The sequence below is a fragment of the Drosophila biarmipes genome, chromosome X (genome assembly GCF_025231255.1).
Source record: "Drosophila biarmipes strain raj3 chromosome X, RU_DBia_V1.1, whole genome shotgun sequence".
Classification (NCBI taxonomy): Eukaryota; Metazoa; Arthropoda; class Insecta; order Diptera; family Drosophilidae; genus Drosophila; species Drosophila biarmipes.
The window spans coordinates 16,560,246-16,583,924 of record NC_066611.1 but is presented as its reverse complement, the minus strand read 5'-3'; the positions used below and the strand labels follow the sequence as shown (position 1 = coordinate 16,583,924).

General features: G+C 38.7%; 1 protein-coding gene across 1 annotated transcript; it reads right to left on the bottom strand.

Moving 5' to 3' along the window:
* Positions 1-391: 391 nt before the first annotated feature.
* Positions 392-23,429, bottom strand: LOC108022043 (carbonic anhydrase-related protein 10). Its single transcript, XM_017090887.3, has 8 exons — positions 22,731-23,429; positions 11,111-11,158; positions 7,788-7,924; positions 7,522-7,713; positions 6,537-6,699; positions 4,501-4,655; positions 3,468-3,599; positions 392-2,842 (listed from the first exon to the last, which is right to left on the bottom strand). Exons 1-8 carry the CDS (start codon positions 22,816-22,818, stop codon positions 2,756-2,758), a joined length of 1,002 nt encoding a protein of 333 aa, XP_016946376.1. The 5' UTR covers positions 22,819-23,429; the 3' UTR covers positions 392-2,755.
* Between the last annotated feature and the right edge of the window lie 250 nt (positions 23,430-23,679).

Sequence of the window (23,679 nt, the reverse complement as noted above, 5' to 3'; positions counted from 1 at the left end):
AACCTTGATTTAGAAAACATCTTCAAATTAAATAAAATGGTTTTGAAAGTAAATTTACAATTAAATTATATGCTTAGTTTGGTAAGAAGACAAAGGTTTAATGGTCGAACTTCAATACACAGTCTGAATACTTTATTTTTGATGCTCTTTACTGATGATAGTTAAACTAACCAAATGGTCACTTGGCCATTGAAGTGCACAGAACAATGTACGGAGGCATAATTATCTGTGGCAAGTCCACAGTTCAATACGACCACAATAACATCGAATTAAGTTCCGAAGACAGAAGAAAATACCGGGGAAGTCATCATTCGCCAGGATGTTTGGTTTATTAGGAAGCTGCCAAGGGGAAAACGTAAAGTCCTTACCGCATCCTCAGCCCAACCCAAATGTCTGGGGATGATTTGAAATTCCATTTCTAGGCGGAGTTCCGGATATTGGAATGACTGGCTGAAAAGATTACCCACCCCAAAAGTGAGGGAAGAAGTCAGTAATTTTGGTTTTCATATAATACTTTCGCATTTCATTTATTAGTTTTGCATTCTCCAATTTCGATTTTCCCGGGAAATAATACCTTCTCTCTCGACCGCTGCTAGTAATTCTTGCTTTTATAGTTACATATATATAGAATTTGTATAATTTATATATATATATATATAGTTTCTGCTCCTTTTAATTTTTTGGTTTTTCATATGGCAACACAATAGTAACTTACAGTCGCAGCAAAGTGTTACCGAGTTGAGGAATTCGTATCGATCCCCTTAGCTTTTATACAAATAGTTAATGCTCTACATATATAATCGGGGGGCCTAACTGGTCGGCTAGTTAGTGTGTTCCTTAGTTAGTTTCGCTTGGTTTTCGGTTGTTGGCCCAAAGAAATAATTGCACAAAGTGTCGCTCGACAGCTGCGAATGTGGGAATTGAACGGATCCGATATATATATATATATATCTGTATATATATATATATGCTTTTTGGTATACTATATATTCGTGTGTATATCATACAAACTCAGGTGGTGCTAACTGCTAAACGCTATTCAGTAACTTAGGTTCTACATTAGCCATAATACTTGTCTTTACAGCACTTTACAACACTGTTTGTCTTCAAAAAAAAAAATCTCGTTTACATATGTATATATATAGATCGTGTTTTTCGGTTTACTCATTAATTCGAATTTGATTTTCTTGGGGTTTTTGTTAGCAACACGGCTAGTTAATCAATTATTTAGTTAGTTTATACTAGTGTCCTCTAGAGTTAGATTACGTTTTGTAGCCCATTCCGTTTGGCTAGTTGTATACTCCATGCCTGGTGACTAGTTATAGATATATAGATGGCCGCTTGCCGGGGCTGGGATGTCCTGCCAGATCATCGTCGTTTTACAAGCCAAGTATATAGACGCTTATGGGTGTGTGAGTGGGTGTACCTAGGGGCGTGGGCTTGGGTGTGGGAGTTACACATAGCCATCGGATATAGTGCGCCGATTTTGTTCAACTTCCTGGCTGCATTGCTTAGTAGTTCGGTTTATGGTTTCCGTTCACAAATATAGTGTGTATATATAGACAGGAGGGCCGCAGAAGTCCCTAGAGATTTTCGCAAGTGCCCCAAGAAGCATCTGTCCCTTTGGCATATCTATCTTCAAGATACAAGTGCGAATGCCTAGAGACGTCTGCGGTTCCCCTGATAGCGTGGTGTATATAGGTGTGTACATATATGACTTTATATAGATACCTTTACTTTTGTGTATATTTATATGAATATTTACTTCTTTTTCTTGTTAATGTCTGTTGCCATTTGTTTATATTTCGTCTCCAACTCCTCGTTTACCTTTCGTTTCGTTTCGTTTTGTTTGTTAGTTATTGTCCACCCATCCAGTTTACGGAAATTCTCTTATTTCACTTTGTTGTCACTTGTTTTTTTGTCGCTTTTTTTTTTACTGAATTGTTTTTCTATCGGCATTGAAAACAAAGGAGGCGAATCACAAATAATTATAAATATATTGGATGCATTGAAGCGAAAATATTCAAATGAGCCGGATTAGATCTAAGCCTTTAAATCGCACAGATATCCTTTGAAAATCAGTTGATTACCAAGCAACAGTTCTTGTTTATTTAATTACGCGCTTAAATTGAACAAATTTAAGCCTTCGCATAATAACCAGCACAGAGTCGTGCTCTTTGTTGTGCGCATAAATTTAAATCGAAGACAAAAAGGAATTGTTTTTAATTTCATTGAATTAAGTTCTCATACTCTCCCCCCCTCCCCCAAAAAATACAATTTTTACGCAAATTTTCAGCTACTATTTGCAATTTGCTAGTTTTTGCTAGTGCCTGTGTGTCAGCTTTTTGTTTGTTAAATTTAGCATTTGCGTTTGGCATGGAATTTACTCTATTGTTATGCCGGCTCCATAAGCATTCTCTTTCCGCATTTTGCATGCATTTGTTACCTAAATTTGCCCCGTTGTTGTATTATTAATAATAATGAAATAAATAATACAAATTGCTGTGCTGCCGCTGTAGGAATATTGCAATTGCAAGCCAAACGAATCCTGAGTTCGTGTTGTAAACATGAATATAAAAATTGAATGCGACATAAAAAATGCAAAATGCAAAATGCTTCGTTGCCAGCCTCAGTTGTTGATGTTTTTGTAACCAGTTGTTGTCATTATAGTTGTAATTGCTGTAACATTATTTACCACACATAATAATAATAGCAATAATAATAATTGCTTTCCGCAGCACTCCTGTCCCAGTTGTCAACGTATCAAGAGTCCCGTGTCCGGAGACCATCGATTCGCCCTGTAGTACATGTCCTTGTACATCGAGGGGCACGCATATTGATTCTGTCGATGTTTGTTGGAAGGCAGAGGGAAATTCAAAAAAGGGTTACTTTAGTATTTTTTGGGAAGGAGAAAGTGCTAAAAATTAATTTACCACACGGTTGCAGGACTGGAAAAGGAAATTAATTCAGTTTTTGATTTATTATTACATTAAAATTGGTAAAAGTTACGTTGTGCAACACTGGCTTCAGCTTAATGAGTTGCCACATAGTTCAAAAATTCAAACTAGTACTTATGCTACGTTTTAAGTCGATTCTCCTTTAACAAAATAGTTACATTGTAAAATATCTCCGACAAAGTGTTTCTATCGAGTAATACACTGAAGAATTCAACAAAAGGCCACAAAATTGCCATAATGTTTTACCCTCTGTATGTGCCCACAAATTGCCACCTTTTCCATTAAAAATAAATTAACAGAATTAATACCGTCATGTAAATAGCGTGTATAAAAAAGTAATCAGGGCTACAATTTGTGCCCCTCACAACGGGCCGCCGCACTGACATTAAAAATAAATGAACAAAAAATGTGTAAATACTATAATGATGTGGCCGCAAATAAAAACAGTGTCCCTGCGTCCACCCGGCAACCGTGTGGCCAATGGGTTAATTAAGGCGTGGTCACACTCACCTTGTTGCGCTTAAAATCTATGTTCGTTCTTACGGTTCTATGATGTAAACTTTGCACGGGTCGCGCATTATTACCTAGGGGAGCTTTTGGTGTACTCTCGGAGCCTTGCATCAGTCGTCGGAGTTGGTACAACTGCAAAAAATCCGTAAAATAGCACATTGGTAATGGCTTAATAGCTGCATTTTAAGTGGTTTGTCTAGCGGGTTAAATGAGCCACTAATTGCCAGCAAATTGGTTGCTGAATTCCTGGGCAATTTGTCAATGTTGAAGTGCCTAATTGATATGACAACTAGAGTTTAGTTTAGTTAAGGGCTTCGGAATTTCAATTGAAAGTACTTAGTGTTTTAAACTTTGTTCTCTCTTTTTATGAGAATTTTTTTTGTAATAAAATAAATAAATGGAATATTTTATATGCTAAAAAATCTTTGAAAGCCTTGTTTTGACAAATCTCCCACTAATTACCAAGTTTAATTTTGAGAGTCGCAAAAAGTCTATGAAAATCACACTTGTCATTCGTTGACTTGTTTACATGCCACTTAATGCATTTCGGCCAACCTTTTTGCCAGTCCTATTTTATTGTTTACTCATTTACTTTTGAGTATTTTTTCGCCAGCACTTTTGACCCCGGCAGCCTGAACATTACACATGTTTCACATGCATTTATGCAAATTGATTAAACTAACCAAATATTGTTTTTTAATTATGCACAGAGCGGCATATTGACCGCATGCCCGCCGCGATCTGACCAATGCCCAAATTGATGAGCAATTTTATAATTGCATTTATGCGATTTCATTGTACTTCCAATCAGCAACCAATAAAAAAGGAGGGGACTACAAAGTACAAAACACAAAAAAAAAACTGATACATTGGGAAAATGGAATCGATTCGCAGCGAACATAAATAAACCAGCAAGTACAAGCCGCTCTAATTGCAATTGAAAAACACACGAAATGCATTTAATTATTTGCGGTTCGCAAGGGGAGGGGGTTGCGTACAGCATATTTCCCCGGAATGGTGGACCCGTACTCACCTCCTGTTTGGTGATATAGATGGGCTTATTAACTATGATCCAGACGGTGCTCTCCCAGCAGCCCGGATGCGTCGTGGAGCCCTCGTAGGTGATGTAGTGATCCGTGTTCGGCAGCAGCGACCTCACGGATATGTGTCGGATGGGCGTGGAGAAGCCTGTGGATTGGGTTTGGAGTGCTAAGTTCAAGGTGGGTGGCCCCGGCTATTTATGCGCATATCGCACAAAAAATATGAAAACACGTCTGCCCGTGTCTAATGAATAATTCAGGCCACCCAGCTCCCAGTTTTCGGTCCCAGTCCGTAGTTCCCTGTTCCGAGTCCTCAGCTCCCAGCTCCCAGCTCCCAGTTGCCAACCTGACCACTTCAACGTCAGCGCTCGGCTGTATTCACACAAATCATTTTGCCAGCCGGAAATAAAACAACTCGCGGCTTGCAGCCCAAGTCGAACTGGATCCGGAGGCGGGGAAAATGGAGTTCCATTGGAGTTCCATTGGAGTTCCACTTTTGAAGGCAGGGTTTTTTGCATTGCAGGTGTTAGTTTTACTTTCTGCGGGGATACTCTCTCATCAATCAGCTGATGGGAAGAAGTATCTCATGGGTGTTTCAAGCGGAACTAAAAGGATACCAATAATGGTGCATAGTAGTGAGAGCTCCGTAAATATATCATCCCATCACATCTCTTATTTTAAAAACCCTATATTTAAACTGGAAACTTTGTATTATATTTGCCTACACTTACGGGCCTTTAAATTGTTTATAAATTATAATGAGTTTTATTTTAAATATTTAGGTTTTATTAAGTATTAAAAAATGTATTTCCCGTATGTGGTGTTTTTGTTGTAACTACTTTCAGAGTGAATTTAAAAATATTGAAGATATATTGAATAAATTAATATATTATAGGATTGGTTAAACAATTGATGGAACTATCGATAGTATCGATGGTCTCATAATTTAGCAAATATCGATGGCTCGGGACCACTATCGATAATATCTTTCCAGAAAAAAATGTATTTCCTATGGATTTACAGTATATTTCAAAAACAAAGTAGTATATTGAGGCTTTTTTGTGAGTGTTTCTAAGAGCTTTCCACTTTAAGGTTACACTGCAATTCTGTAAGCGTTTAAAATTTAGTAAGAATAATTTACAAACATGTTTAGATGACGAATGGAAAGTTCAACAAGGGAAAAACCCGAACAAGGGAAGTCAAAACTTAACAAATTTTTGATACTATCGATAGTATCGATAGTGACCACCATCGATTGCCAAAAACATCGATAGTTTCCACTATCCTACTTTCTGAGTGAATTAAAAACTAAATCATGTATTTACATATTAGATTTATATTATATGTAGTATGTACCTATAATTTTCCCAAGGTACCTCTCACCTTCGAAAGAGTATCTACATTTCGAGGACCTTACACTGCCTATAGCTCATACAGCCCTATCCTGTTGTATACTGTGTATTGCAGCTGGCCTGGCATATTTCTTGGCTCTCGGGTTCTGTCGGTCGGTTCGCCCCGGCATTTTACAAATTAAGGCTGGGGCTGGGCTCCCATAAAGTTGTACGACCTGTAAAAAGGCTATTAAACTGGCCAAGAAAATGCCAACGAGACGTGCAATGGCCCGGCGGCGGCGGCGGCGGGGGGAATTATTAAGTGTCGGTTTAGTGTAATTCGAGGTTTCATTTTCGTCACTTTGTGCTGGTCGGCCAGGCCAGTCTCAATTTGGCCAAGCCACCAGCCCGCCAGCCCGCCGACCCCCGGGCCCGTCGATTTTTTACGGCCCGCCTGGACATAATTATGGCCCTCTGGAGTTGTTGTTGCTGGCGCTGCAATGACATCATAAAACGAGCAGCCGAAGAAAGGCAACTTGCAACGGCATTAACATTGCAACACTTCCGGTAGCATTTTGCGTAGACGGAAATGAAGGTGGTCAGTGGCGTGGGTCCGGGTTCGGGCTCGGGCTCGGGCTCGGGCTTTTGGGTACTTGTCAGTCAGCCAGTGGGCAGGTCGAGGACCCAATCGCACTCACCTCGATACAACACCTTGCTGAAGGTGCTCGTGATGATCCGCAGCTCCGGGTTGGGCGTCTCGCCGATCTGCACCATCAGCGACAGGCCGACGATGCCCTGCGACTTGTGCTGCGCCTCGGACATGTTGTGGTACAGCTCCTTGTTGAACCCGTAGATTTGGATCTGGAACGGGGTAAGTATTTCAAAAAATTCATTTTAGATATATTTTCGTTCGAAATTATTCGAGTAAAAGGTCTTGTCCATTGATTTTAAATACTTTTTTTTTACATTTTAATATGACTTAACAGCTAAACCTTGCTTAAAAAGTATTTTAAATTTTCTGGCAATATTAAAAAAAAACTTGTCATTACAAGAATAAATATATAAAAAAATCCGAGTTTTAAATAACAAAAATATACCTTTTTACTATTTCAAACTGTTAAAAAAAAATCGGTCAACTGCTATTTAGTAGGAAATATTCATTAAATATATATGAATGTTCCTAACTTTAGGTGTTGGAAAACAAATAAAATTAAAAATATATATATGTATTTATATAATTTATTAAGGCTGATTTTATAATAACTAAAAACTGTTATAAAATGTTTTTTTAGCATCTTCTTACTTGGACAAATTGTTTAATAATTAATATATGGTTTTTAATATATTTTTAATTTGATTTAAGCTGTTGGCCAGTGTTATATATATTTGAATGACATTTTAAGCTTTTAATGTAATAATTGATGTAACAATTCTAATTTATTTTATGTTTTAAAAGTTATGTGAAGGTAAAAAAGTGCCCATTTTTTTACATTTTAAAAATGTAATGTAACAATTGTAGTATTGTTTTTTGGTTTTAATAGTTATGTGAAGGTAGAAATTTATATTTATATGTTAAGCACTCAATATATTTCTTTTATATTTATTTTTTTTTTTTTTTGTTATTTTTTTTCATGTTTTTAATAGCTATGAGAAGGTGGAAAACCCCCTGTCCGCCGATCTCACCTCGCCGGGGAAGCTGTAGCCCTGGATGAAGTGCTCGGAGCCGCGGACGTTCTCCGTGCCGTAGTGGATGTAGATCTCCTCGAACTGGTAGCGGTAGGCCAGCGGGCCGCCGGATATGTTCACGTGCTGCTTGGTGTCCTTGTCCACGCGGAAGACCAGCGACTGGCCGGTGTTGTGCAGAGTGCCGGAGACCTGCAATACATGTGCGATTCGCACTTCCGGTTAGTTTCGGGACCCCAAGGAGGGGAATACCAGGCCGAACGCACCTTGTGCTTGTCGATGTGCAGGGGCCGCAGATAGGGATCGAAGAGCAGCTTGTCGGGCACCACGTCGATGGGCGACTGGCGGCGGCCTTTGTTGCACATATTCCACTGCGGATTGATGAGGCCCCAGAAGCTTGGTCCTGCCGAAAAATGGGAAAAGCACGCGGGTGAGTCACATGCGCAAAAAGTGAGCAAAACGGTGGCGGGTGTGGGCTATGGAATATATTTCATTTTTGGTGGGTCATTCTCCTTTTCGAAAGACCTACTAAAGGGTTATGGAAAATATTACTCGTTATAATATTAAATTATAACGATTTTTGTCTTGTATACTTCAGAGAAAAGTATGTATGATAATAATAATAATAAATTTAATATTTTTCAAGACCTTATAAAGCTCAATGCAAACAAAAAAATATTTTTTTTTCTTTAACTAACCTATACTTTAATTAATAATATAACCTAAGAAATAGTTACTCTCGCCACAACATCAAGGAGAAAGATTCTATTTTATAAATGTTGTTCTTTTAAAAGGTAACTAAGCCCACAATAAAAAGGCCCTTTTGCTTTTTTATATTTTTAATATTTTATATATTATTTACATCTATCTATCTATTATTTACAACTATCATCATACCTTTAACCAAAACAATATTTTTTGGTGCAATTTTAGTTAAGCTGACAGGATATCACTACTAAAATAAGAGTATGAACAGAAGAGTATTAAATTTCCAGAGAACTAAAATTATAATATGTTATATTATTACATATATATTTAATTAGAATACAGAAAAGACTATATATTGTATGATAGAATCGCGTTTTTAATTTTTAAATCCATTTAAATGCAAAATAAAGCCTCTCTTAGGCGTCCAATTTGGCAGGGAGTGCCTCCCAGGATTTTCGTAACCGAAAAGGGTATTCCCCCTCTGACCATGGCCATATAGATGGGTTATTGGACCCCCTTTGGGGCGCCTCTGCCCCCTCCGATCCTGTGCCTGCGCCATATATAGTGTCCTGTCAATCGAGCAAATGGAAAACGTGTCTTCGCCTCTTCGCCCAATGCAAACAGAAACAGCAACAGCAACAGCAACTGAATCGGGAACAGAGCTGAAACTGCAGCAGCAGCAGCAACATCGATGGCAATTCCAAATGCCAAATGAAATTTCATAAGCTCCCGCCCCCGACTGACCCGGACGACCCCCTTTTAAATGGCAATTAAATGCACCGTCGGGGGTCGGAGGCACCCCACTTGTTTGGTGTTTCAAACTCCGATGTGACGGCCTGAAAACTGTCGAAAGTTTCAAAAACAAGGCTACACCATATATGCGATCTGAGGGGTATGTGGTTAAAGGCTGGAACTGTGGTCTCTGCTAACAACTAAAATGGAAATAAATTAACCCTTTGTTTCATAGCAAAATTTAATATTTTCCTTCATGTTGCTGGTGGGCAAATAAAAAGGAGTTCGATTTGCTTGGCAAATGCTGTCAAATACAGTTTCGTACTCTTTTGATTTTTAGTAAAAATATGATCCCAAAAAATATTTACAATTTATGACCAAGAAAAGACTAAGAAAATATAATTAATGATTAGAAAATATTGGAAAGTGTGTGTTAGTCTAGGACATTTATTAATTAGTAAATTTCTTATTAAAAAATATATATTCTAATGTATTATACACTAGTACATTTTAAATAAACATTAAACAGTTTTATGCCTTTTTTGATTATTGCCACATATATGATTTCAAAAAATATTTAAAAGTAAGATCACGATTGGAAAGTGTGTGCTAAGCAAGGTCTTATTCTTATTAATTGGTTAAATTTTAAAATAATAAAAATAATTTTAGGCCACAAGTGTATCGAATTAAATTTTTAATACCCGGAGTCTTAAATAAACAATATATTTAAATTAATCTTTACGTGTTCCATTATCTAATATGTTATTTTCCAAATGTGTTTGCTAACCTTTCTTTTTTGCCTTGTTTTTAATATTTTTTCGATTGGTTGATGGAGCCCAAATAACTTTCAGGACTTCCAGGATGCGAATTCCGATTTCTGCATTTCGGTTTCGATGGCTAACTGTTCGGGAGTGTGGTTGTTTTTCCTCTGCCTGTGTGGGTGCTTTGATGACACGCGGCGGCAATAAATGCCAAAGTTTAAAAACTGGCCCGCCCACTGACCACTGCCCAATAACCGCCGCCCACCCATCCGCCCACTTTGACCACCACCCACCGCCCACTGGCCCACTGGCCCACCCACCTCACCACCCCGCAATTGTCGCTTTTGTGGCCGTTGTTCATTTTGTGTTTTGCATACATTTGTTGCTGCTGTTGCAGTTGCATGTTGCATGTTTGCCTCCTTTTTTTTGTTTGTGAAAACTGCACCAGGGGTCAAAGGGGAATGTGCGGACAGTGACAAGCAACAATTACAACTGCAACAACGGCCCACACCCACTCTGTTTGTTTGTTTGTTTGCTCTGTCTGCGTTTTTGTTGCCAAACCATTTGAAATGTAATTAAATCAGCCACAGCATCCGAAGGGGTGCGAAAGTTTTACCAATTTATTCATATAAAGATTTAAACGTTTGCCCATTCACAAAAGGAATTGATTAAAGGGGAGGTCAAAAAATATGGGTTTGACGAATGTTTGTTGGGAAAGTTAGGACCACAATTTGGAAGGAAATATCCATTGAATTTGTAAAAGTTGCCAACTTTAAGTGTTGGTAAACAAATAAAGTTACAAATGATTCTAGTATATTTATATAAAATGTAATCGTTTAATTATTAGATTATAAATAATTTAAAGGGTGGAAAACGGAATGAAATTGTTGAATATTTTTTGGACCAGTATTAAGAAGGATATATCAATGTTCCTAACTTTAAGTGTTGGGAAACAAATAAAATGGCAAATAATTTGTATACATTTATTTAAAAATTTAAGCGTTTGGGTATCAGAAAACAAATATTTAAAAAAGTAACTAATTAAAAGAAACAATCGAATTCAAAAATTGGCCACTTGGCACTACCGTTTGGAATGAAATATTTATTAAATATAATATTAAGTGTTGGAAAGCAAGAAAAAATACAAATTATTGTTACTTCTTAATAAAAAATCGTATAATTTGGTTATAACACAGAGGATTTCTTTAAAGGAAGGACAAAAATGGTATTGAAACATAAATGTTTTTTAGAATAAGCATTAAAAATATGAAAGAAGGGATTAGTGAATGTAAAATAATAAAATTTAAATTTATTTTTATTTATTTGAGGGTCCTAGTTCTCCGCCCGCTGTGATTGTCACGCCTTAAAAGTACTTTTCAGGCACTTACCGGATATGCCATCGTATGTCCACCACTCCTCCCAGCTCGACAGGACCTCTGAAAGTAAAGGAGACCAAAAACACCAATCAAATTGAGAGCCTTAAAGCAGAAAGGTAAGCACCTCGGCACCGAGGTGCCAGGCGGCTTAAAGTCTAGACAAGCCGAAAGTGCCGGCCGAATTTGCCTCCAAGGAGCAGTCAGCCCGGCATACTGGCAGATTCCCGATTGCAGATCCCCAGATCTCAGATCCCTTTGCATATGCAGGATTTTTGGGAGGTGCGGGAGTGCAGGATGGCACGATGGAAGGACTGTGGGATGGCCACCCGCTGGCAGGCGAATCTCGGTTTTTCAATGCGCATAATTCGCTGCCAATGTAAACAGCGCATGAAATCAACTAATGTAAGACTTCCTCGATTTTCCTCCCTATTTTTCCCGCAGACTGAGAGTCACCGGCGAAGTCAGACAAAACAAACAAGCGGCTTCCTTCTGGGGGGTAAGCGATGACTTTAGTTGCCAGCCATCGAGACGCCATCGGATCTGGTGGTGGTCGTCCTTTGGTCCTGCTTATCCTGCGTGTCGCATGAGTCAACGTCCAACTGGGCCACAAAAAAGCAGCCAGGATGCCGGGATGCTGGGCTGCTGGGCTGCTGGCATCCTTGGATCCTGGCTGGGTTAAGGGATGGGCTTGACAACAGCGATGTCGCCAGGCAGTCTGGCGCCAATAAAGTTTACACTCAGTTGCCACATTTCGTTTATGGGCAAGTTTTGCTTCCGCTTTATCAAGCGACAGACAATTTTCGCTATTTTCCTCTTTTTTTCTCTTTTTTTTTTTGGGGGGGTGCCAGGACACTACCCCCTTTGAGCAGTTTGAGCGTATTCAAAATTTATGCTATATGCGTCGTAACGGAGCTCTTCGGCAGGGGGACTTTGCCTCTGCCAAAAGGGGGGCGGCGATGGCAATAAAGCCCAAAGAAATTGCTGCAAGCCAAAGCGGAAGTTCAAAAGGGAGTCGCTGGAACTGGAACCGTTGCCCGCTTCCTGTTCGCTGCCATCGCTGCGAATACCCTCCGCCCATCGGGGGCACCACGACTTTCGGGGCAGCATCCTCTCATATCGTATTTTGCTAGTCCCTATTTTTACTCAAAAAGTGTCAGTATTTTGGTCGTCAAATTGCTAAATTCCCTACCGATCGGCATTTAAATCTAAGCACTTAATTTTTTAAACATTTTTCGAACAAAAATTTTCTTTACAAAAAAAGCGAAAATGGTTCAAAAAATTCATTTCCCAAAAAATGATAAGAATCGTTAGCCTAGGTTGTTAGCTGCTCAAAACTGTCGGTCTTTTCGTTGTCCGCCTCCATTTGACTAAATTATGTCGAAAAAACCGCTTGGAAAAACGAATTTTTCGTCCAAAAAATGCTTGTCTCTATTTTTGACCTATTTTTGCCCAAAAAATATCGTATTTTGGTCGTCAAATTTGCAAAATGAAGCCTGATCAAGGAGTGTCATACCCCGTTGAGCTCGAAATTAAATTCCCAATCGAATGGCATTTAAATCTCAGAAAAAAAATTTGGAAAATTTTTTCGGAAAAAATGTGATTCCTGCCCTTACAAAAAATGCAAAAATGGGTCAAAAAATAAATTCTCTCAAAAGTGATGGGGATCGTAAGCCTATGCTGTTAGCTGCTCAAAACTGTCCGCCTCCATTTGACTAAATTATGTAGAAAAAACCCTTTTAAAAAACGTATTTTTCTTCCAAAAAATGCTAGTTCCTAGTTTGCTCAAAAAATTTAATTTTATTTAAATTCCAAAGACTTTTCAAAGGTAGCCGTGATTTCAGAGCCACAGTACTATAAATATACTTCCCCAAGTTCATCCCATTGCAATTGTGACCTGGAATACGTCCGGGAGGATAGTGTATCTCGAATTTGGCATTTGGACCCGGGGCCTCGCGCCTTTGTCTCTGCCGGCTTCTGTTGAATTCCTTTCGGGTCGTCGTGTTGCTTTTCTTGGCATAACAATGAACGTCCGTTTTTGTGAGCCGCGACTCGGCGACGTCACTTCATTTTGTTTGTTTGTTAGTCGCTTGTCGGCGATTCCCTTCCTTTCTGTGTCTCCGAGCGCTGTTGTTATTGTCTGCTTAGCGCTGTAAAGTATGCTATTAAATTGGCCCCAAAACGGAGCATCAAATGGGCGCAAATTAAATGGAGACATTGCCAAATGCTCTCGATTGCCATCCCTCAGAGGATGGGCACCGGGATGGGTCCTGCGATCCGTCAAGCGATTGCATAGTCCCCAAATCATCCAGTCGCCCCGCACCCAACTACAATTCGGTCATTTGGTAAATTCGTTTTTATGCTGCAACAGCAACATAATTTATTGTTATCACACTTTTATTTCAACGACCCGCAAAATTTGCTTACACAGGAAGAAATTGCATGGTATTTGAAACTGATTTTTTATAATTTAAAAGGGAATCAGAAGAAGGCTCTGATGGCAAGGAAATATTTGGATGGCAAGGAAATTAATTAAAAAGAATAATTATAGACTTTTTATTTTAAAATCAAATTCTCCTTGTTTTTTGCCCTTCCTGAAATATAGAGACAGCAGAAATAAAATATTTCTTAGAGAATATATTAATAAATTCAATTTCACTGAGAATACCTTTTGTAATAGACTTAAAACTAAAATATTCCCAATAATCAAGGAATTTTTATAGCAATCCCAATAGACTTGAGTGTATTTTTTTGTGTGTAGGAAAAGGGTGTTGGGTTTTTGCGAGGGGAGGCTGGGGTGTTATGGTGTGCCAAAGACAGTCAGTCTGTCGCCACAATTGTGTGTGTATTTGCGAGTGTGTGCCAATGGCCAATGGTTTATGGGTTCCTGTTGGCCATTCAAATGGAATCTGGCTTTCGGGTTATTGTCTCTATCGCTGCCCGAAACCTTCGAGCCCCTGCAACCCATCCACCACATATCTATGTATTTCCATCTCTAACCGTCTATATTTATAACTATCTATTTGGCCTCCCTGGCCTGCGGAGCCCTAGGCCTTTCCAGCCAGTTCCAGCTGCTTTAATTCGTAACCCAGGCTGTTTATCAATTCCATCGATCTACGTATATACATATTTTTTATAGTTATAGGGGGCTTTGACTCCTGACTCCTGACCTGGCAGTTATGTTCCATCATTTCTTAAAAATTGTTTCCCAAGTCATTCCACCCTATTTTATTAAATTTTTTGCCAAACATATAAAGTTATATATTTTTCCTTTATTTTTCTGCAAATTAAGGGGCTTCAAATATTTTTGTATTAAGTCAAAACTGCATTAAAAATCATCTGAGTGCGAAAACGAGTTGGCCGGCAAAGCACCTGCTGTTCTCTCCTTTAAATGCCTTTTCCTGCCAATAAATCTGGTCCAATAAATCCATAAAAATGTCCCCAAACAGCATGAATATTTAAACACAATTTCTTATTCACTCTGCCCCTCAGCCTGAATGTTTAGCCCGCCGCCTTTTATTACCTTATCAAAAGGCACATATTAATTGCCGTGTTCCCCCCCGGACGGAGCGTGACTCACTTTCTTATCGATAACAGGCGCGTTTAGGTGGCTAAATTAACCGGGATTTCCATTTCGGTTGTTTGTTTGTTGTAATCACCATGCGGCGGGCGTTAAATCAGAATCAAGTGTTTGTTTGCCAGCCGGGGGTGGGCCCTGAAAGTGGCGTAAAGATGGAATGTTTGGCCATCAAAGAGCGGGAAAAGGTCCTACGAAAGTCGCTTTCTGCAGTCACGCACATCATGTCGTGCGTGGAGGCCATCAAAGGGGGCCAACACGCCCACACGGCCACATTTCAATGTCTAAATGAATTAAACAGGCCAAACAAAGGCGATGGGGTCTTGGGTCTTGGGGATTGGGGATTGCCATAGCCCTTTTATGTGTAAATTATGGGCCCAATATAATATTGACAGTGAATCAATAAAGGAAATGTCCTTAAAATTAATAGGCGACATTTTGATATTGAATTACTCGCTGTGTCATCGCTTTTAATTAAAATTTCTAGACAAGGGCGCGGTGTGTGTGTGTGCTTGTGTGTGCATATATCCCGGCATGTCCTGGCAGAATTTATGGCTTCCTGTTAAGCGAAAGGCGAAGCGCTGATTAGTATCTCAAGCGCTACTCCAGTTTATCAAACCGTCGCCCTGGCAGCCCATCCATAACTCCGGTTTTTGGCCACGAAACCCCAAGAGAATTTTAGCCTCCCTCACTTTTCATAAAGCCTTTCAGCGAGTTAATTTGCTCGCAAACTTTCGATCAGATTCCCTGCGTTTTTGCCAGCGCATTTTTCACTTCAATTTTTAATTTGTTTTGCGCGCTCCAGCCGAAAGCTTACACTGGATTTCGATGGAAAGCGCATTAAAACTGATTAGCTGCATAATGCATGGCCCGAAGCGGGTGAAATACATGGTGAACTACATGGTGCCACTGCAGGTGGCAGAGGGCCAACTGGGGCTTTAAATAAATTAGCGAGTGAAGGGAACTTTCAACTAACAAACACAAGAGTTGTTATTAAAAATGAGCTTTACCCTTTTTTTCTAACTCCAAAAAAGCCAAAGCAATTTTGGTAAAATGATGGATTTGTATTCAATAAATTTACCCACAACCTAAATACAATATCTAAATAATCAGTTGAGTAATGGGAAAATGTGCAGGGATATATATTTATTTCTTAATGGCTTATAAATTTTTGTTAAAATAAGGCCTCCATATTTAATAAGTTCTTCTGCATTTCAATACAATATCTAAATAAGCGAGTGAATAAAGAAACAAGAAAAATATTTGCTTTTAATTCCCAAAAAGCTAAAGGATTTTTTTTTAATATAGATATATATATATTAAAGAGTTGTTTAGAATTTAAGGACAAAATTAGCAACTGCATAAAGGTAAGTAGTTTCTACTAGCTCACACATAAAATGTTTGCCCCCATCTTTCCTTTGATAATAATGATCATAATTACCAAAACAAATTAAATTTCACTTTTAAAATATCTTAAATATTTGTATCAAAATTACAGCTTTAAATTAAACTAAATTCTTGGGTATTTAAATATTTTACTCGCTTTTTTTAGCAAACATAGCCCCAACAAATAATCACACATTATTTAGAGGACTTGCGAAACTTTTAGCAAAAGTCCCCAATTGCCACACAATTTACATTTAATCGCTCAGCAAATTAAGCAGCAATTGGGACTGCAACAATTTCCACGCCATTACATGATTTTTCTAAATAGTTGGTGAAACTTTTTCCATTCCCCCGCGCCGAGAAGAAACATTTTAGGAATTCCGCACTTCATTTCGCTTCTTTTTGTTTTAGCTTTTTTCGTTTTTCCTGTGCTCGCTGGGAAATACTTTTGTTGGTTCTTGGCGCCAAAAATAAAATTCCCATTTCATCTTCTGGGGTAAATTAAAAAATGGGTCAGGAAAATGGCAAAAATAAAATGAAAAGAGGGGCACGCCGAGGAGCAAGGTGGAGGGAATAAACGTTCAACTCACGCGATGAGTTAACAGCAAAGTTGATGTTTGTGCCGCTTGATTTGTTGTTTTTTCGCATGCTGTGGAAATGCGTTTAAATGCTACCGAAAACGCTGATTGAAAAGCAATTTCAATCGGATAAGGATCTGCTCCCAAAGAAACCAAGCCGGAAAGGGGCCCGCCCTGGAAAGTATCGAAGTAACCGTGACTTTTCTTTGGCTTAAAACCAAAGCAAAGTGGAAATATTTATGAAAAATTACGGGGATAACTCCTTTAAATTTAATAATTTTAATATAAATATGAAATATTTTTAAAATTATTCTTTAATAATTTATTTTAGTTGGGCGTCAGCTATTAAATAATTTTTGGAATAATAATTAACTTTTATTTACTGGCTGATCAGAAGTGTTTTTAGTAGAAATATTTTTGGAAAACTGCCAGGGAATAATATTAAAAATAATAAATATATACACGAATTAAATATAAATTTAAATTCATATTATAATAATTTATTTAATGTAGGCAGCTGCCAAACACTAGTTTTAGGAATCATATTTTTCATTGTTTACCGCCCTTAAAATGTTTTGAAGAAGAACTATTTCTAAGAAACTTCCAGTAAACAATATTTAGAGCTAATAATATAAATAGGAATGTCAAACATTTTTAAAATGATATTATATTAATTTATATTTAACCTAGTTAACATTTATTGTCTGAAATGAAATGTAAAATATATTTAAAATGATATTATAATAATTTATATTTAACATAGTTAACATCTATTGGCTGATCACAGGTGTTTTTACTATTCGTAAGAAAATTTAGCAAGGAATATTTTAAAAAATAACCAAAGTAAATAGAAAAAAATTAAATTATTGAAAAATAAAATTAATTAATTATTTATTTCAACATCTGTTGTTCTTCATTTGTAAAAACCACATTTAAGTCAATTTATTAGCTAACACTGGCAAGCAGTAGCTCTATAAAACGTCTCCAAATGAGACCTCCAAATATAGGTATTTCATTAACATCCCCTGCTTTTTCCCCAGTGCAGCGGGGTAATTGCCAGCAATGTGAGCCAAAGCTCATGTTCAGGAAGGATCGGGGCCCTGGTGGCCCAGGGCGAGCAAATACAACGTTTGAAAACCATAATTTGGCTAAAAACCGTCTAGACATTTGCCGCTTGCAACTAACCAACTATCTTAATTTGTTGGTGCCAACAAACTTTTGCCTTACCCTCTCCCAAAAAAAGAAGGAAAATGGAAAAGCGCAGGGGGAAAGCCACCTGACAAAAGTGGCTGAAAGAAAGCGCCGAAGAAGGCTCAAGAGGAAGTTGTGGCCGCCGCTGCTTGGCATATACAATTTCGATAATAAGCAACAGTACACTTTCCCGTGCAGCAGGCAAAGTGGGTGGCTGGAGGTCAAAGGTGAGCGGTCGCAGGAGAGGTGGGTAGGGGGACGGGGGCGGTGCAGACACACACGTGTGCAGTTTCCGGGGGCTAATGCGAGTCACGTCAACGCTGCATGCGAAATCGTTTTTCGAAAACTTTTTCCAGCCCGGCAACTTCATCTGCGGGTATCTGCGCCGTCTCAATTAGTGGCATTGGCCTTAAAAAGGCCAAAACTACTCCGTGTGCCAGCATGAAGCTGCGGTCAAAGGGCTGGCCCTTGCCTAAAAGTCTTTAAAAGTAGGTTTAGCGAATTTTCTATTCAAAACTAGAACGAGAAAGGGGCCCTTAAATGTCAAAAACCTACTTTTAGTTTCACAAGACGACGAGAAAATGGTCTTTAGATTTTAAAAAAGAATCTGTTCAGACTTCAATCCATTTTTTAGTTCATCAAGAGCAGGAGAAAACGGTCTTTAGATTTTAGAACCACTTTTTAGTTTGTCTTGGGTTCGAGAAATGGGTGTTTGGATTTTAGAACTACTTTTATTTTAACAAGAGATCAAAAATACGGACCTTAGATTTTAAAACCCACTTTTAGTTTATCATCAGTTCCGGACTATAGAATTCGATTTTTAAAGACTACTTAAGCTTTAAGTTTAACAAAAGGAAAATAAAACTTTGTTTAGAAACATACTTTTAGCTTATCATAACGAAGGAAAATGGTTTGAATCTATCCATACTTTTGCAAGAGGACGAGAAAACGGCATTAATACAAAACCAAAAAAACAAATAAATACAAGAAATCGGTCATTAAACAACCAACTTTTAGTTTACCAAGTCAAAAAAAACGGATTAAAGATTTAAGACCCACTTTTAGTTTGTCATCAGGACAACAAAACAGTCTTCGATTTTAAAAACCTACTTTAAATTTAACCAGAGGATAAGAAAACGCCCTTTTATTTTAACCTGAGGAAGAGAAAGCGGTCCTTTAACTACTGAAATCCTAAACCAAATCTTAAATGTAGCAGCTCGCTTGGGAGGAATTAAAAAATAGCCTATTATCTAAATATAAAACTGAGTATATAAGATCATTGTGTGCCTTAAAAAACTTACAAAACAAAAAAAATAAATACTTATAAAATAACTTATACGCATATTAATCTCTCTCGCTGCTAATGCCTTGACCGCTGCTGTGGCCAGCAGCACTTGCAGCAGATTGGGGCAGCCACTTAAACCAGATCGGTGGTCAAACGAGGCGTTTTGCCCGCCGGCTGACATATGTATTGGCGTCCGTAGCTCGACAGACAAAGGCACAATCAGCTAAGCACTTCTTGGGAAAGCGGAAAAGTGGGAAAGCTGGTGGAGCACAAAAAACGGGCGGGGGAAATGGAAAGGCGCTGCCTCCTGGCTGGCCATGTCAAAGTGATTTTTCACCTCAAGGGCAAATTTAACACAATAATTTGCACAATTTGTCAAAACAACCCTCCGGCTAAATGGTATCATAAACCACACACACACACAATATCGAGTCCTGCGAGTGAGACGGTGTGTGTTAGCCCGTGTGTTTGTATGTGTGTGTGTGTGGAGAGTTGATTGTCCTGCATGCATTTCTGCCATATCGCCATGTAGCCATATAGCTCGCTTTGTTACGCCCCACAAAATGTTTTCCGTTTTTCCTTTTCCCGCTTTTCTCGCTTTTCCTGGACCTCCCCGACTTATTTTTTATGGCCTGCCTTCCATGGAAAGGCCTTTCGATTATTATCAGGCTGTTTTGGCCACATTCATATGATTAGTCGACTTTTAGATTTAAAGTGACCTGATTTGGTAAAAGCATTTTTTGGCTGGCTCATCGCTTCAACTCGGTACTCTATTTTGGGGCAGGTTACGTTTCTTTAGGTTCATTTAAACAGGAAATATATTCTGGAAAGGTTCCTGGACTTATAGACAGCTTTATATTAAGCAAATATTATATTCACCATTATTAAGCAAGCTTATTAGATCTTACTTGTCGAATGGCTTTTTTAAGCAGCCAAATATCAAATATATTATATTTTGTGTATTTAGTTTCATTTCAAATTATATACTTTAGTTATAAGTTTACTGTTGAAAATCTTCCTTTAATTATATATTTGTTAATTGAAACAAGTAAGTTTCTAGGCAAGTTTTTAGATTTTTGAAGGCAGTTATTTACCTTTTTACCATTTCTGTTATGTTCTTCAATTCTTATTTGGCGAATGTCTTTTTTAGCTGACAAATATCATAATATATTGTTTTATTTCATTTTATATATTTTTGTTAAAAATATATCTACCTTTTATTATATGATAACGTCATGAATTACTTTTAAAAACATAAAGATTTTCATGAGATTGATCACATTTCTAGAGATTTTATACCGCCATAGAATTTTACGCTTGATTTTAAAAGTATATTTATAGTTAAATTTAAGCCACTTCTTTAAGAATTGCATTCAAAGTATAGTTTATTTTTTTCCGTTTAATTTGTTTTATATATTTTCAGAATGGTTTCCTAAAACATGAATTTATCTATGAAATTGATCACTTTTCTAAAGAGCTTAAATCGTCATAGAATTTAAAAAGAAGTCGTATTATTAAGCCTGATTTTTTAAGTATATTTCTAGCCAAAAAATAAAATATATAGCTATCTTAAACGACTTATTTTCGATGTATATTCAAAGTATAGCTAGTTTTTGTGGAAAATTAATATAGTATTTTTTGGTGTACAAACTCTACTTTACACAGGCAATATTTCCACAAAGAGCAGGGCATTTGGGGTGCGTTTTTTGGGCACGGCCAGTGTTAAATATTTTCATATTTATGACGGGCTGTGTTTTGTCGCCAGAGCCCCGCTTTTCACACCACCCTTCATGCGCTCCACTCGTTTTTCAGTTTTGCACTTTGCAGTTTATGCAATTTCAGTTGCCGCCACTGTTGTTGTTGTCTGACCGCACTGCCACTGCTGTTGTTTGTGTTTCGCTTATTTTATTTGCACTTGTTTATGCTGCAATTTTTATAACAAACGCCAGAGTGTCCAGTGTCCAGTGTCCAGTGTCCTGCCACCTGACCAGCTGACCATCGCAGCCCGACTCCAAAAAAGGCCCTGTACCAAAACCGATCTGTCTGCGGTTTTTATCACTAATGCGCTGTTCAATGTGTAAAAACATTATGAATATAAAATTTAAATATAAATATATATGGTGCCCGTCAACTGCAAGGCTGCAGTGCAAAACGACAGGCGAAATCTGCAGGCCGCGGCAGAAAAACTGTGCAAAATTCATCGAATTGAATCAGCTTGATGAACTCTGCCTGTGCTCGGTTTTGCCCGTTTAATTCGCCTTCTATTTTTGCTGCCACTTTAACTGGCGATTGCAGTGGATCTGCAATAATTAGGCAATGTATTTGATGATTTGGGGATTTTTTGAGGATTTTGGGAGCCTTTTGGGGCAAAGATTTGGCTTGAAAGATGAGAAAATTACTTTTAAAGGGTTTACTTTGAGGGGAATCTATATAAAATGTTGAAATAATTTTATATTTAACTTTAACTTTAGAAAAATATGTAAATAAAATGTTAAAATATTTTCTTTATTTGGAAAGAAGGTGTTACTTTTAAGGAGAATCAATTAAAACTCCACAACAATTTGTAAATGAAATGTTAAAATATTTTCTTTAATTAAAAAGAAGAGAAAATATATTGTTTGAACTAAAAATACTGACTTATCTCTATAGAAAAGTTAGACCTTTGTATTGTTTTCCTTTTTAAAAATTATTTTAAGTAATTATATTTATAATAAAATATTTCTAATACTTCCTTTAAAAAAATGTTCTTACGATGATATAAAAACCTAAAATTCTGTATAGTTCATATGTCCAAATAGAAGAGCCTTGCCCCCATTTTATTTTAAATATTTCTTTATTTATAGCTATATTTATGTTTCTAAAATATAAGCTATCTTTTAAATGCATTTTTGAGTGCAGAAAGTGTTTTTATAAGAAACCTTCATCCAAAAAAGGAACTGAATGCTTTTAGTGACATACGCAGACCGAAACTTGAGATATTAGATTGGCACAAAGGAGGACCCTCTCTGGTCTGAGCTTGGGGTCTGGCTACTTGAGCGTTAATTTGTTTCCGCGTGGCAACATGTGGGTTAAGGCGGTGGCTTGTTTTCAGCACATTTTTGTGCAAATATATTTAGGATTTTTTGGCATTCTGAGTGTGTGTGTGTGTGTGTGTGTGCAGCAAAATGCATTAACTCAGCTGAAGTTGTCCGAGAACATCCTGTCACAGGCGTGCCTGTGTCTGTGTGTCTGTGTGCATGTCCTTAGGTCCAGACCTTGGCTGTGTTTTGGCCAGGACTCTCGTCCCTGGCTCCTGCACTCACTCGCCTCTGTTTGTGGCAAGTGTCGGTGCGTTTTTGCTGCGCTGCCGGGATTCCTCTGGGGAATCACCATGGCTCTGTGTGCCACTGTGTGTGTGCCACTGCCAAAATCCTTTTAAACTTGCCTCGCACAACATTTTACATTCGATGACGTTTCCATTGCAAGAGATGCAACGTCAACAATAAACCAGAAGCAGGAGCAGGAGCAGGCGAAATCAAATTTGTTGGTCAACAGCAAAAGAAACGGAGGCGGTCCGGGGGTGGAAGAACCCCCCCCTCGAGACACCCGGAGTCCTTTGTTGGGGCATATTTCACTTACCGGAACTGCACAGCAGAACGATTGCTGAGCAGGCGATAAATCCTGCCGTGGAGCAGCAGAATGATGTGTGGTGTCCTGGCGACGGCATTTCTATGTGGCTGGACTATGGCACAACTATCTGTGGATCTGTGGCCTCTGGCTCCTGGCTCCCGGCTCCCGGCTCCTCCTTTCGCCTGGATTTTCCTCCTTCGAGCTGATGCGGCTGGTGGGTTGGATTGCGCACGAGTGAGTCTGAGGCTGAGTCTGAGTCTGAGTCTGAGTCTGGCTGGTTAGATCTGGCACTGGAGTCTCTGGGTTCGGTTGGGGGTCTCTGTTACTGTCTCGCTTTCGGTCAGTTGCGGGCTCGCTTTCATCTTAATTTCCATCTTCATCGCTCGCCGCTCGCCGCTCACCGCCCACCGCCGCCCGCCGCCTCTTGCATATATGCAAATTTTAATTTCCGTTACTTTCTCCGATATGCACACAACTTGCTGGCTTCATTTCCGTCCTCGCCGCCCTGCTTTCAGCTTTCTCCTGTGTGCGGCCCCTCTTTTCGCCCCCCCCCTCTTCACACTGCACACTCGAAAAAAATAGTATTTCTTTTTGTTTTGGCCGTTTGACTTGAGGGAGAACCCTTTCAAATACTTCAGTTTTCAGTTTTCGCGCTTTTTCGAAAGAACACCAGTTGGCGGTGGCAGGACGAAGGGACGCGTCCGTCTGTCTCTGAATGCGAATCGAAACTGAACGGCGCTGTCAGTGGCATCAGCGCCAAAGGATATGCAACGGGCCTCTCGGCAGGCGCGCAGCAGCAGCAGCAGCGGCAACAGCGGCAACAGCAACAGCAGCAGCAACAGCAGCGGCGACGGCAGCAACACCGAAGGGATGTTCGTGGCAGGACGAAAAAGGACGAGCGGCGACGAGGGAAAACGAGCGAGCGCCACACGAAGAGCTGCCTTTCGAAATACTGGGA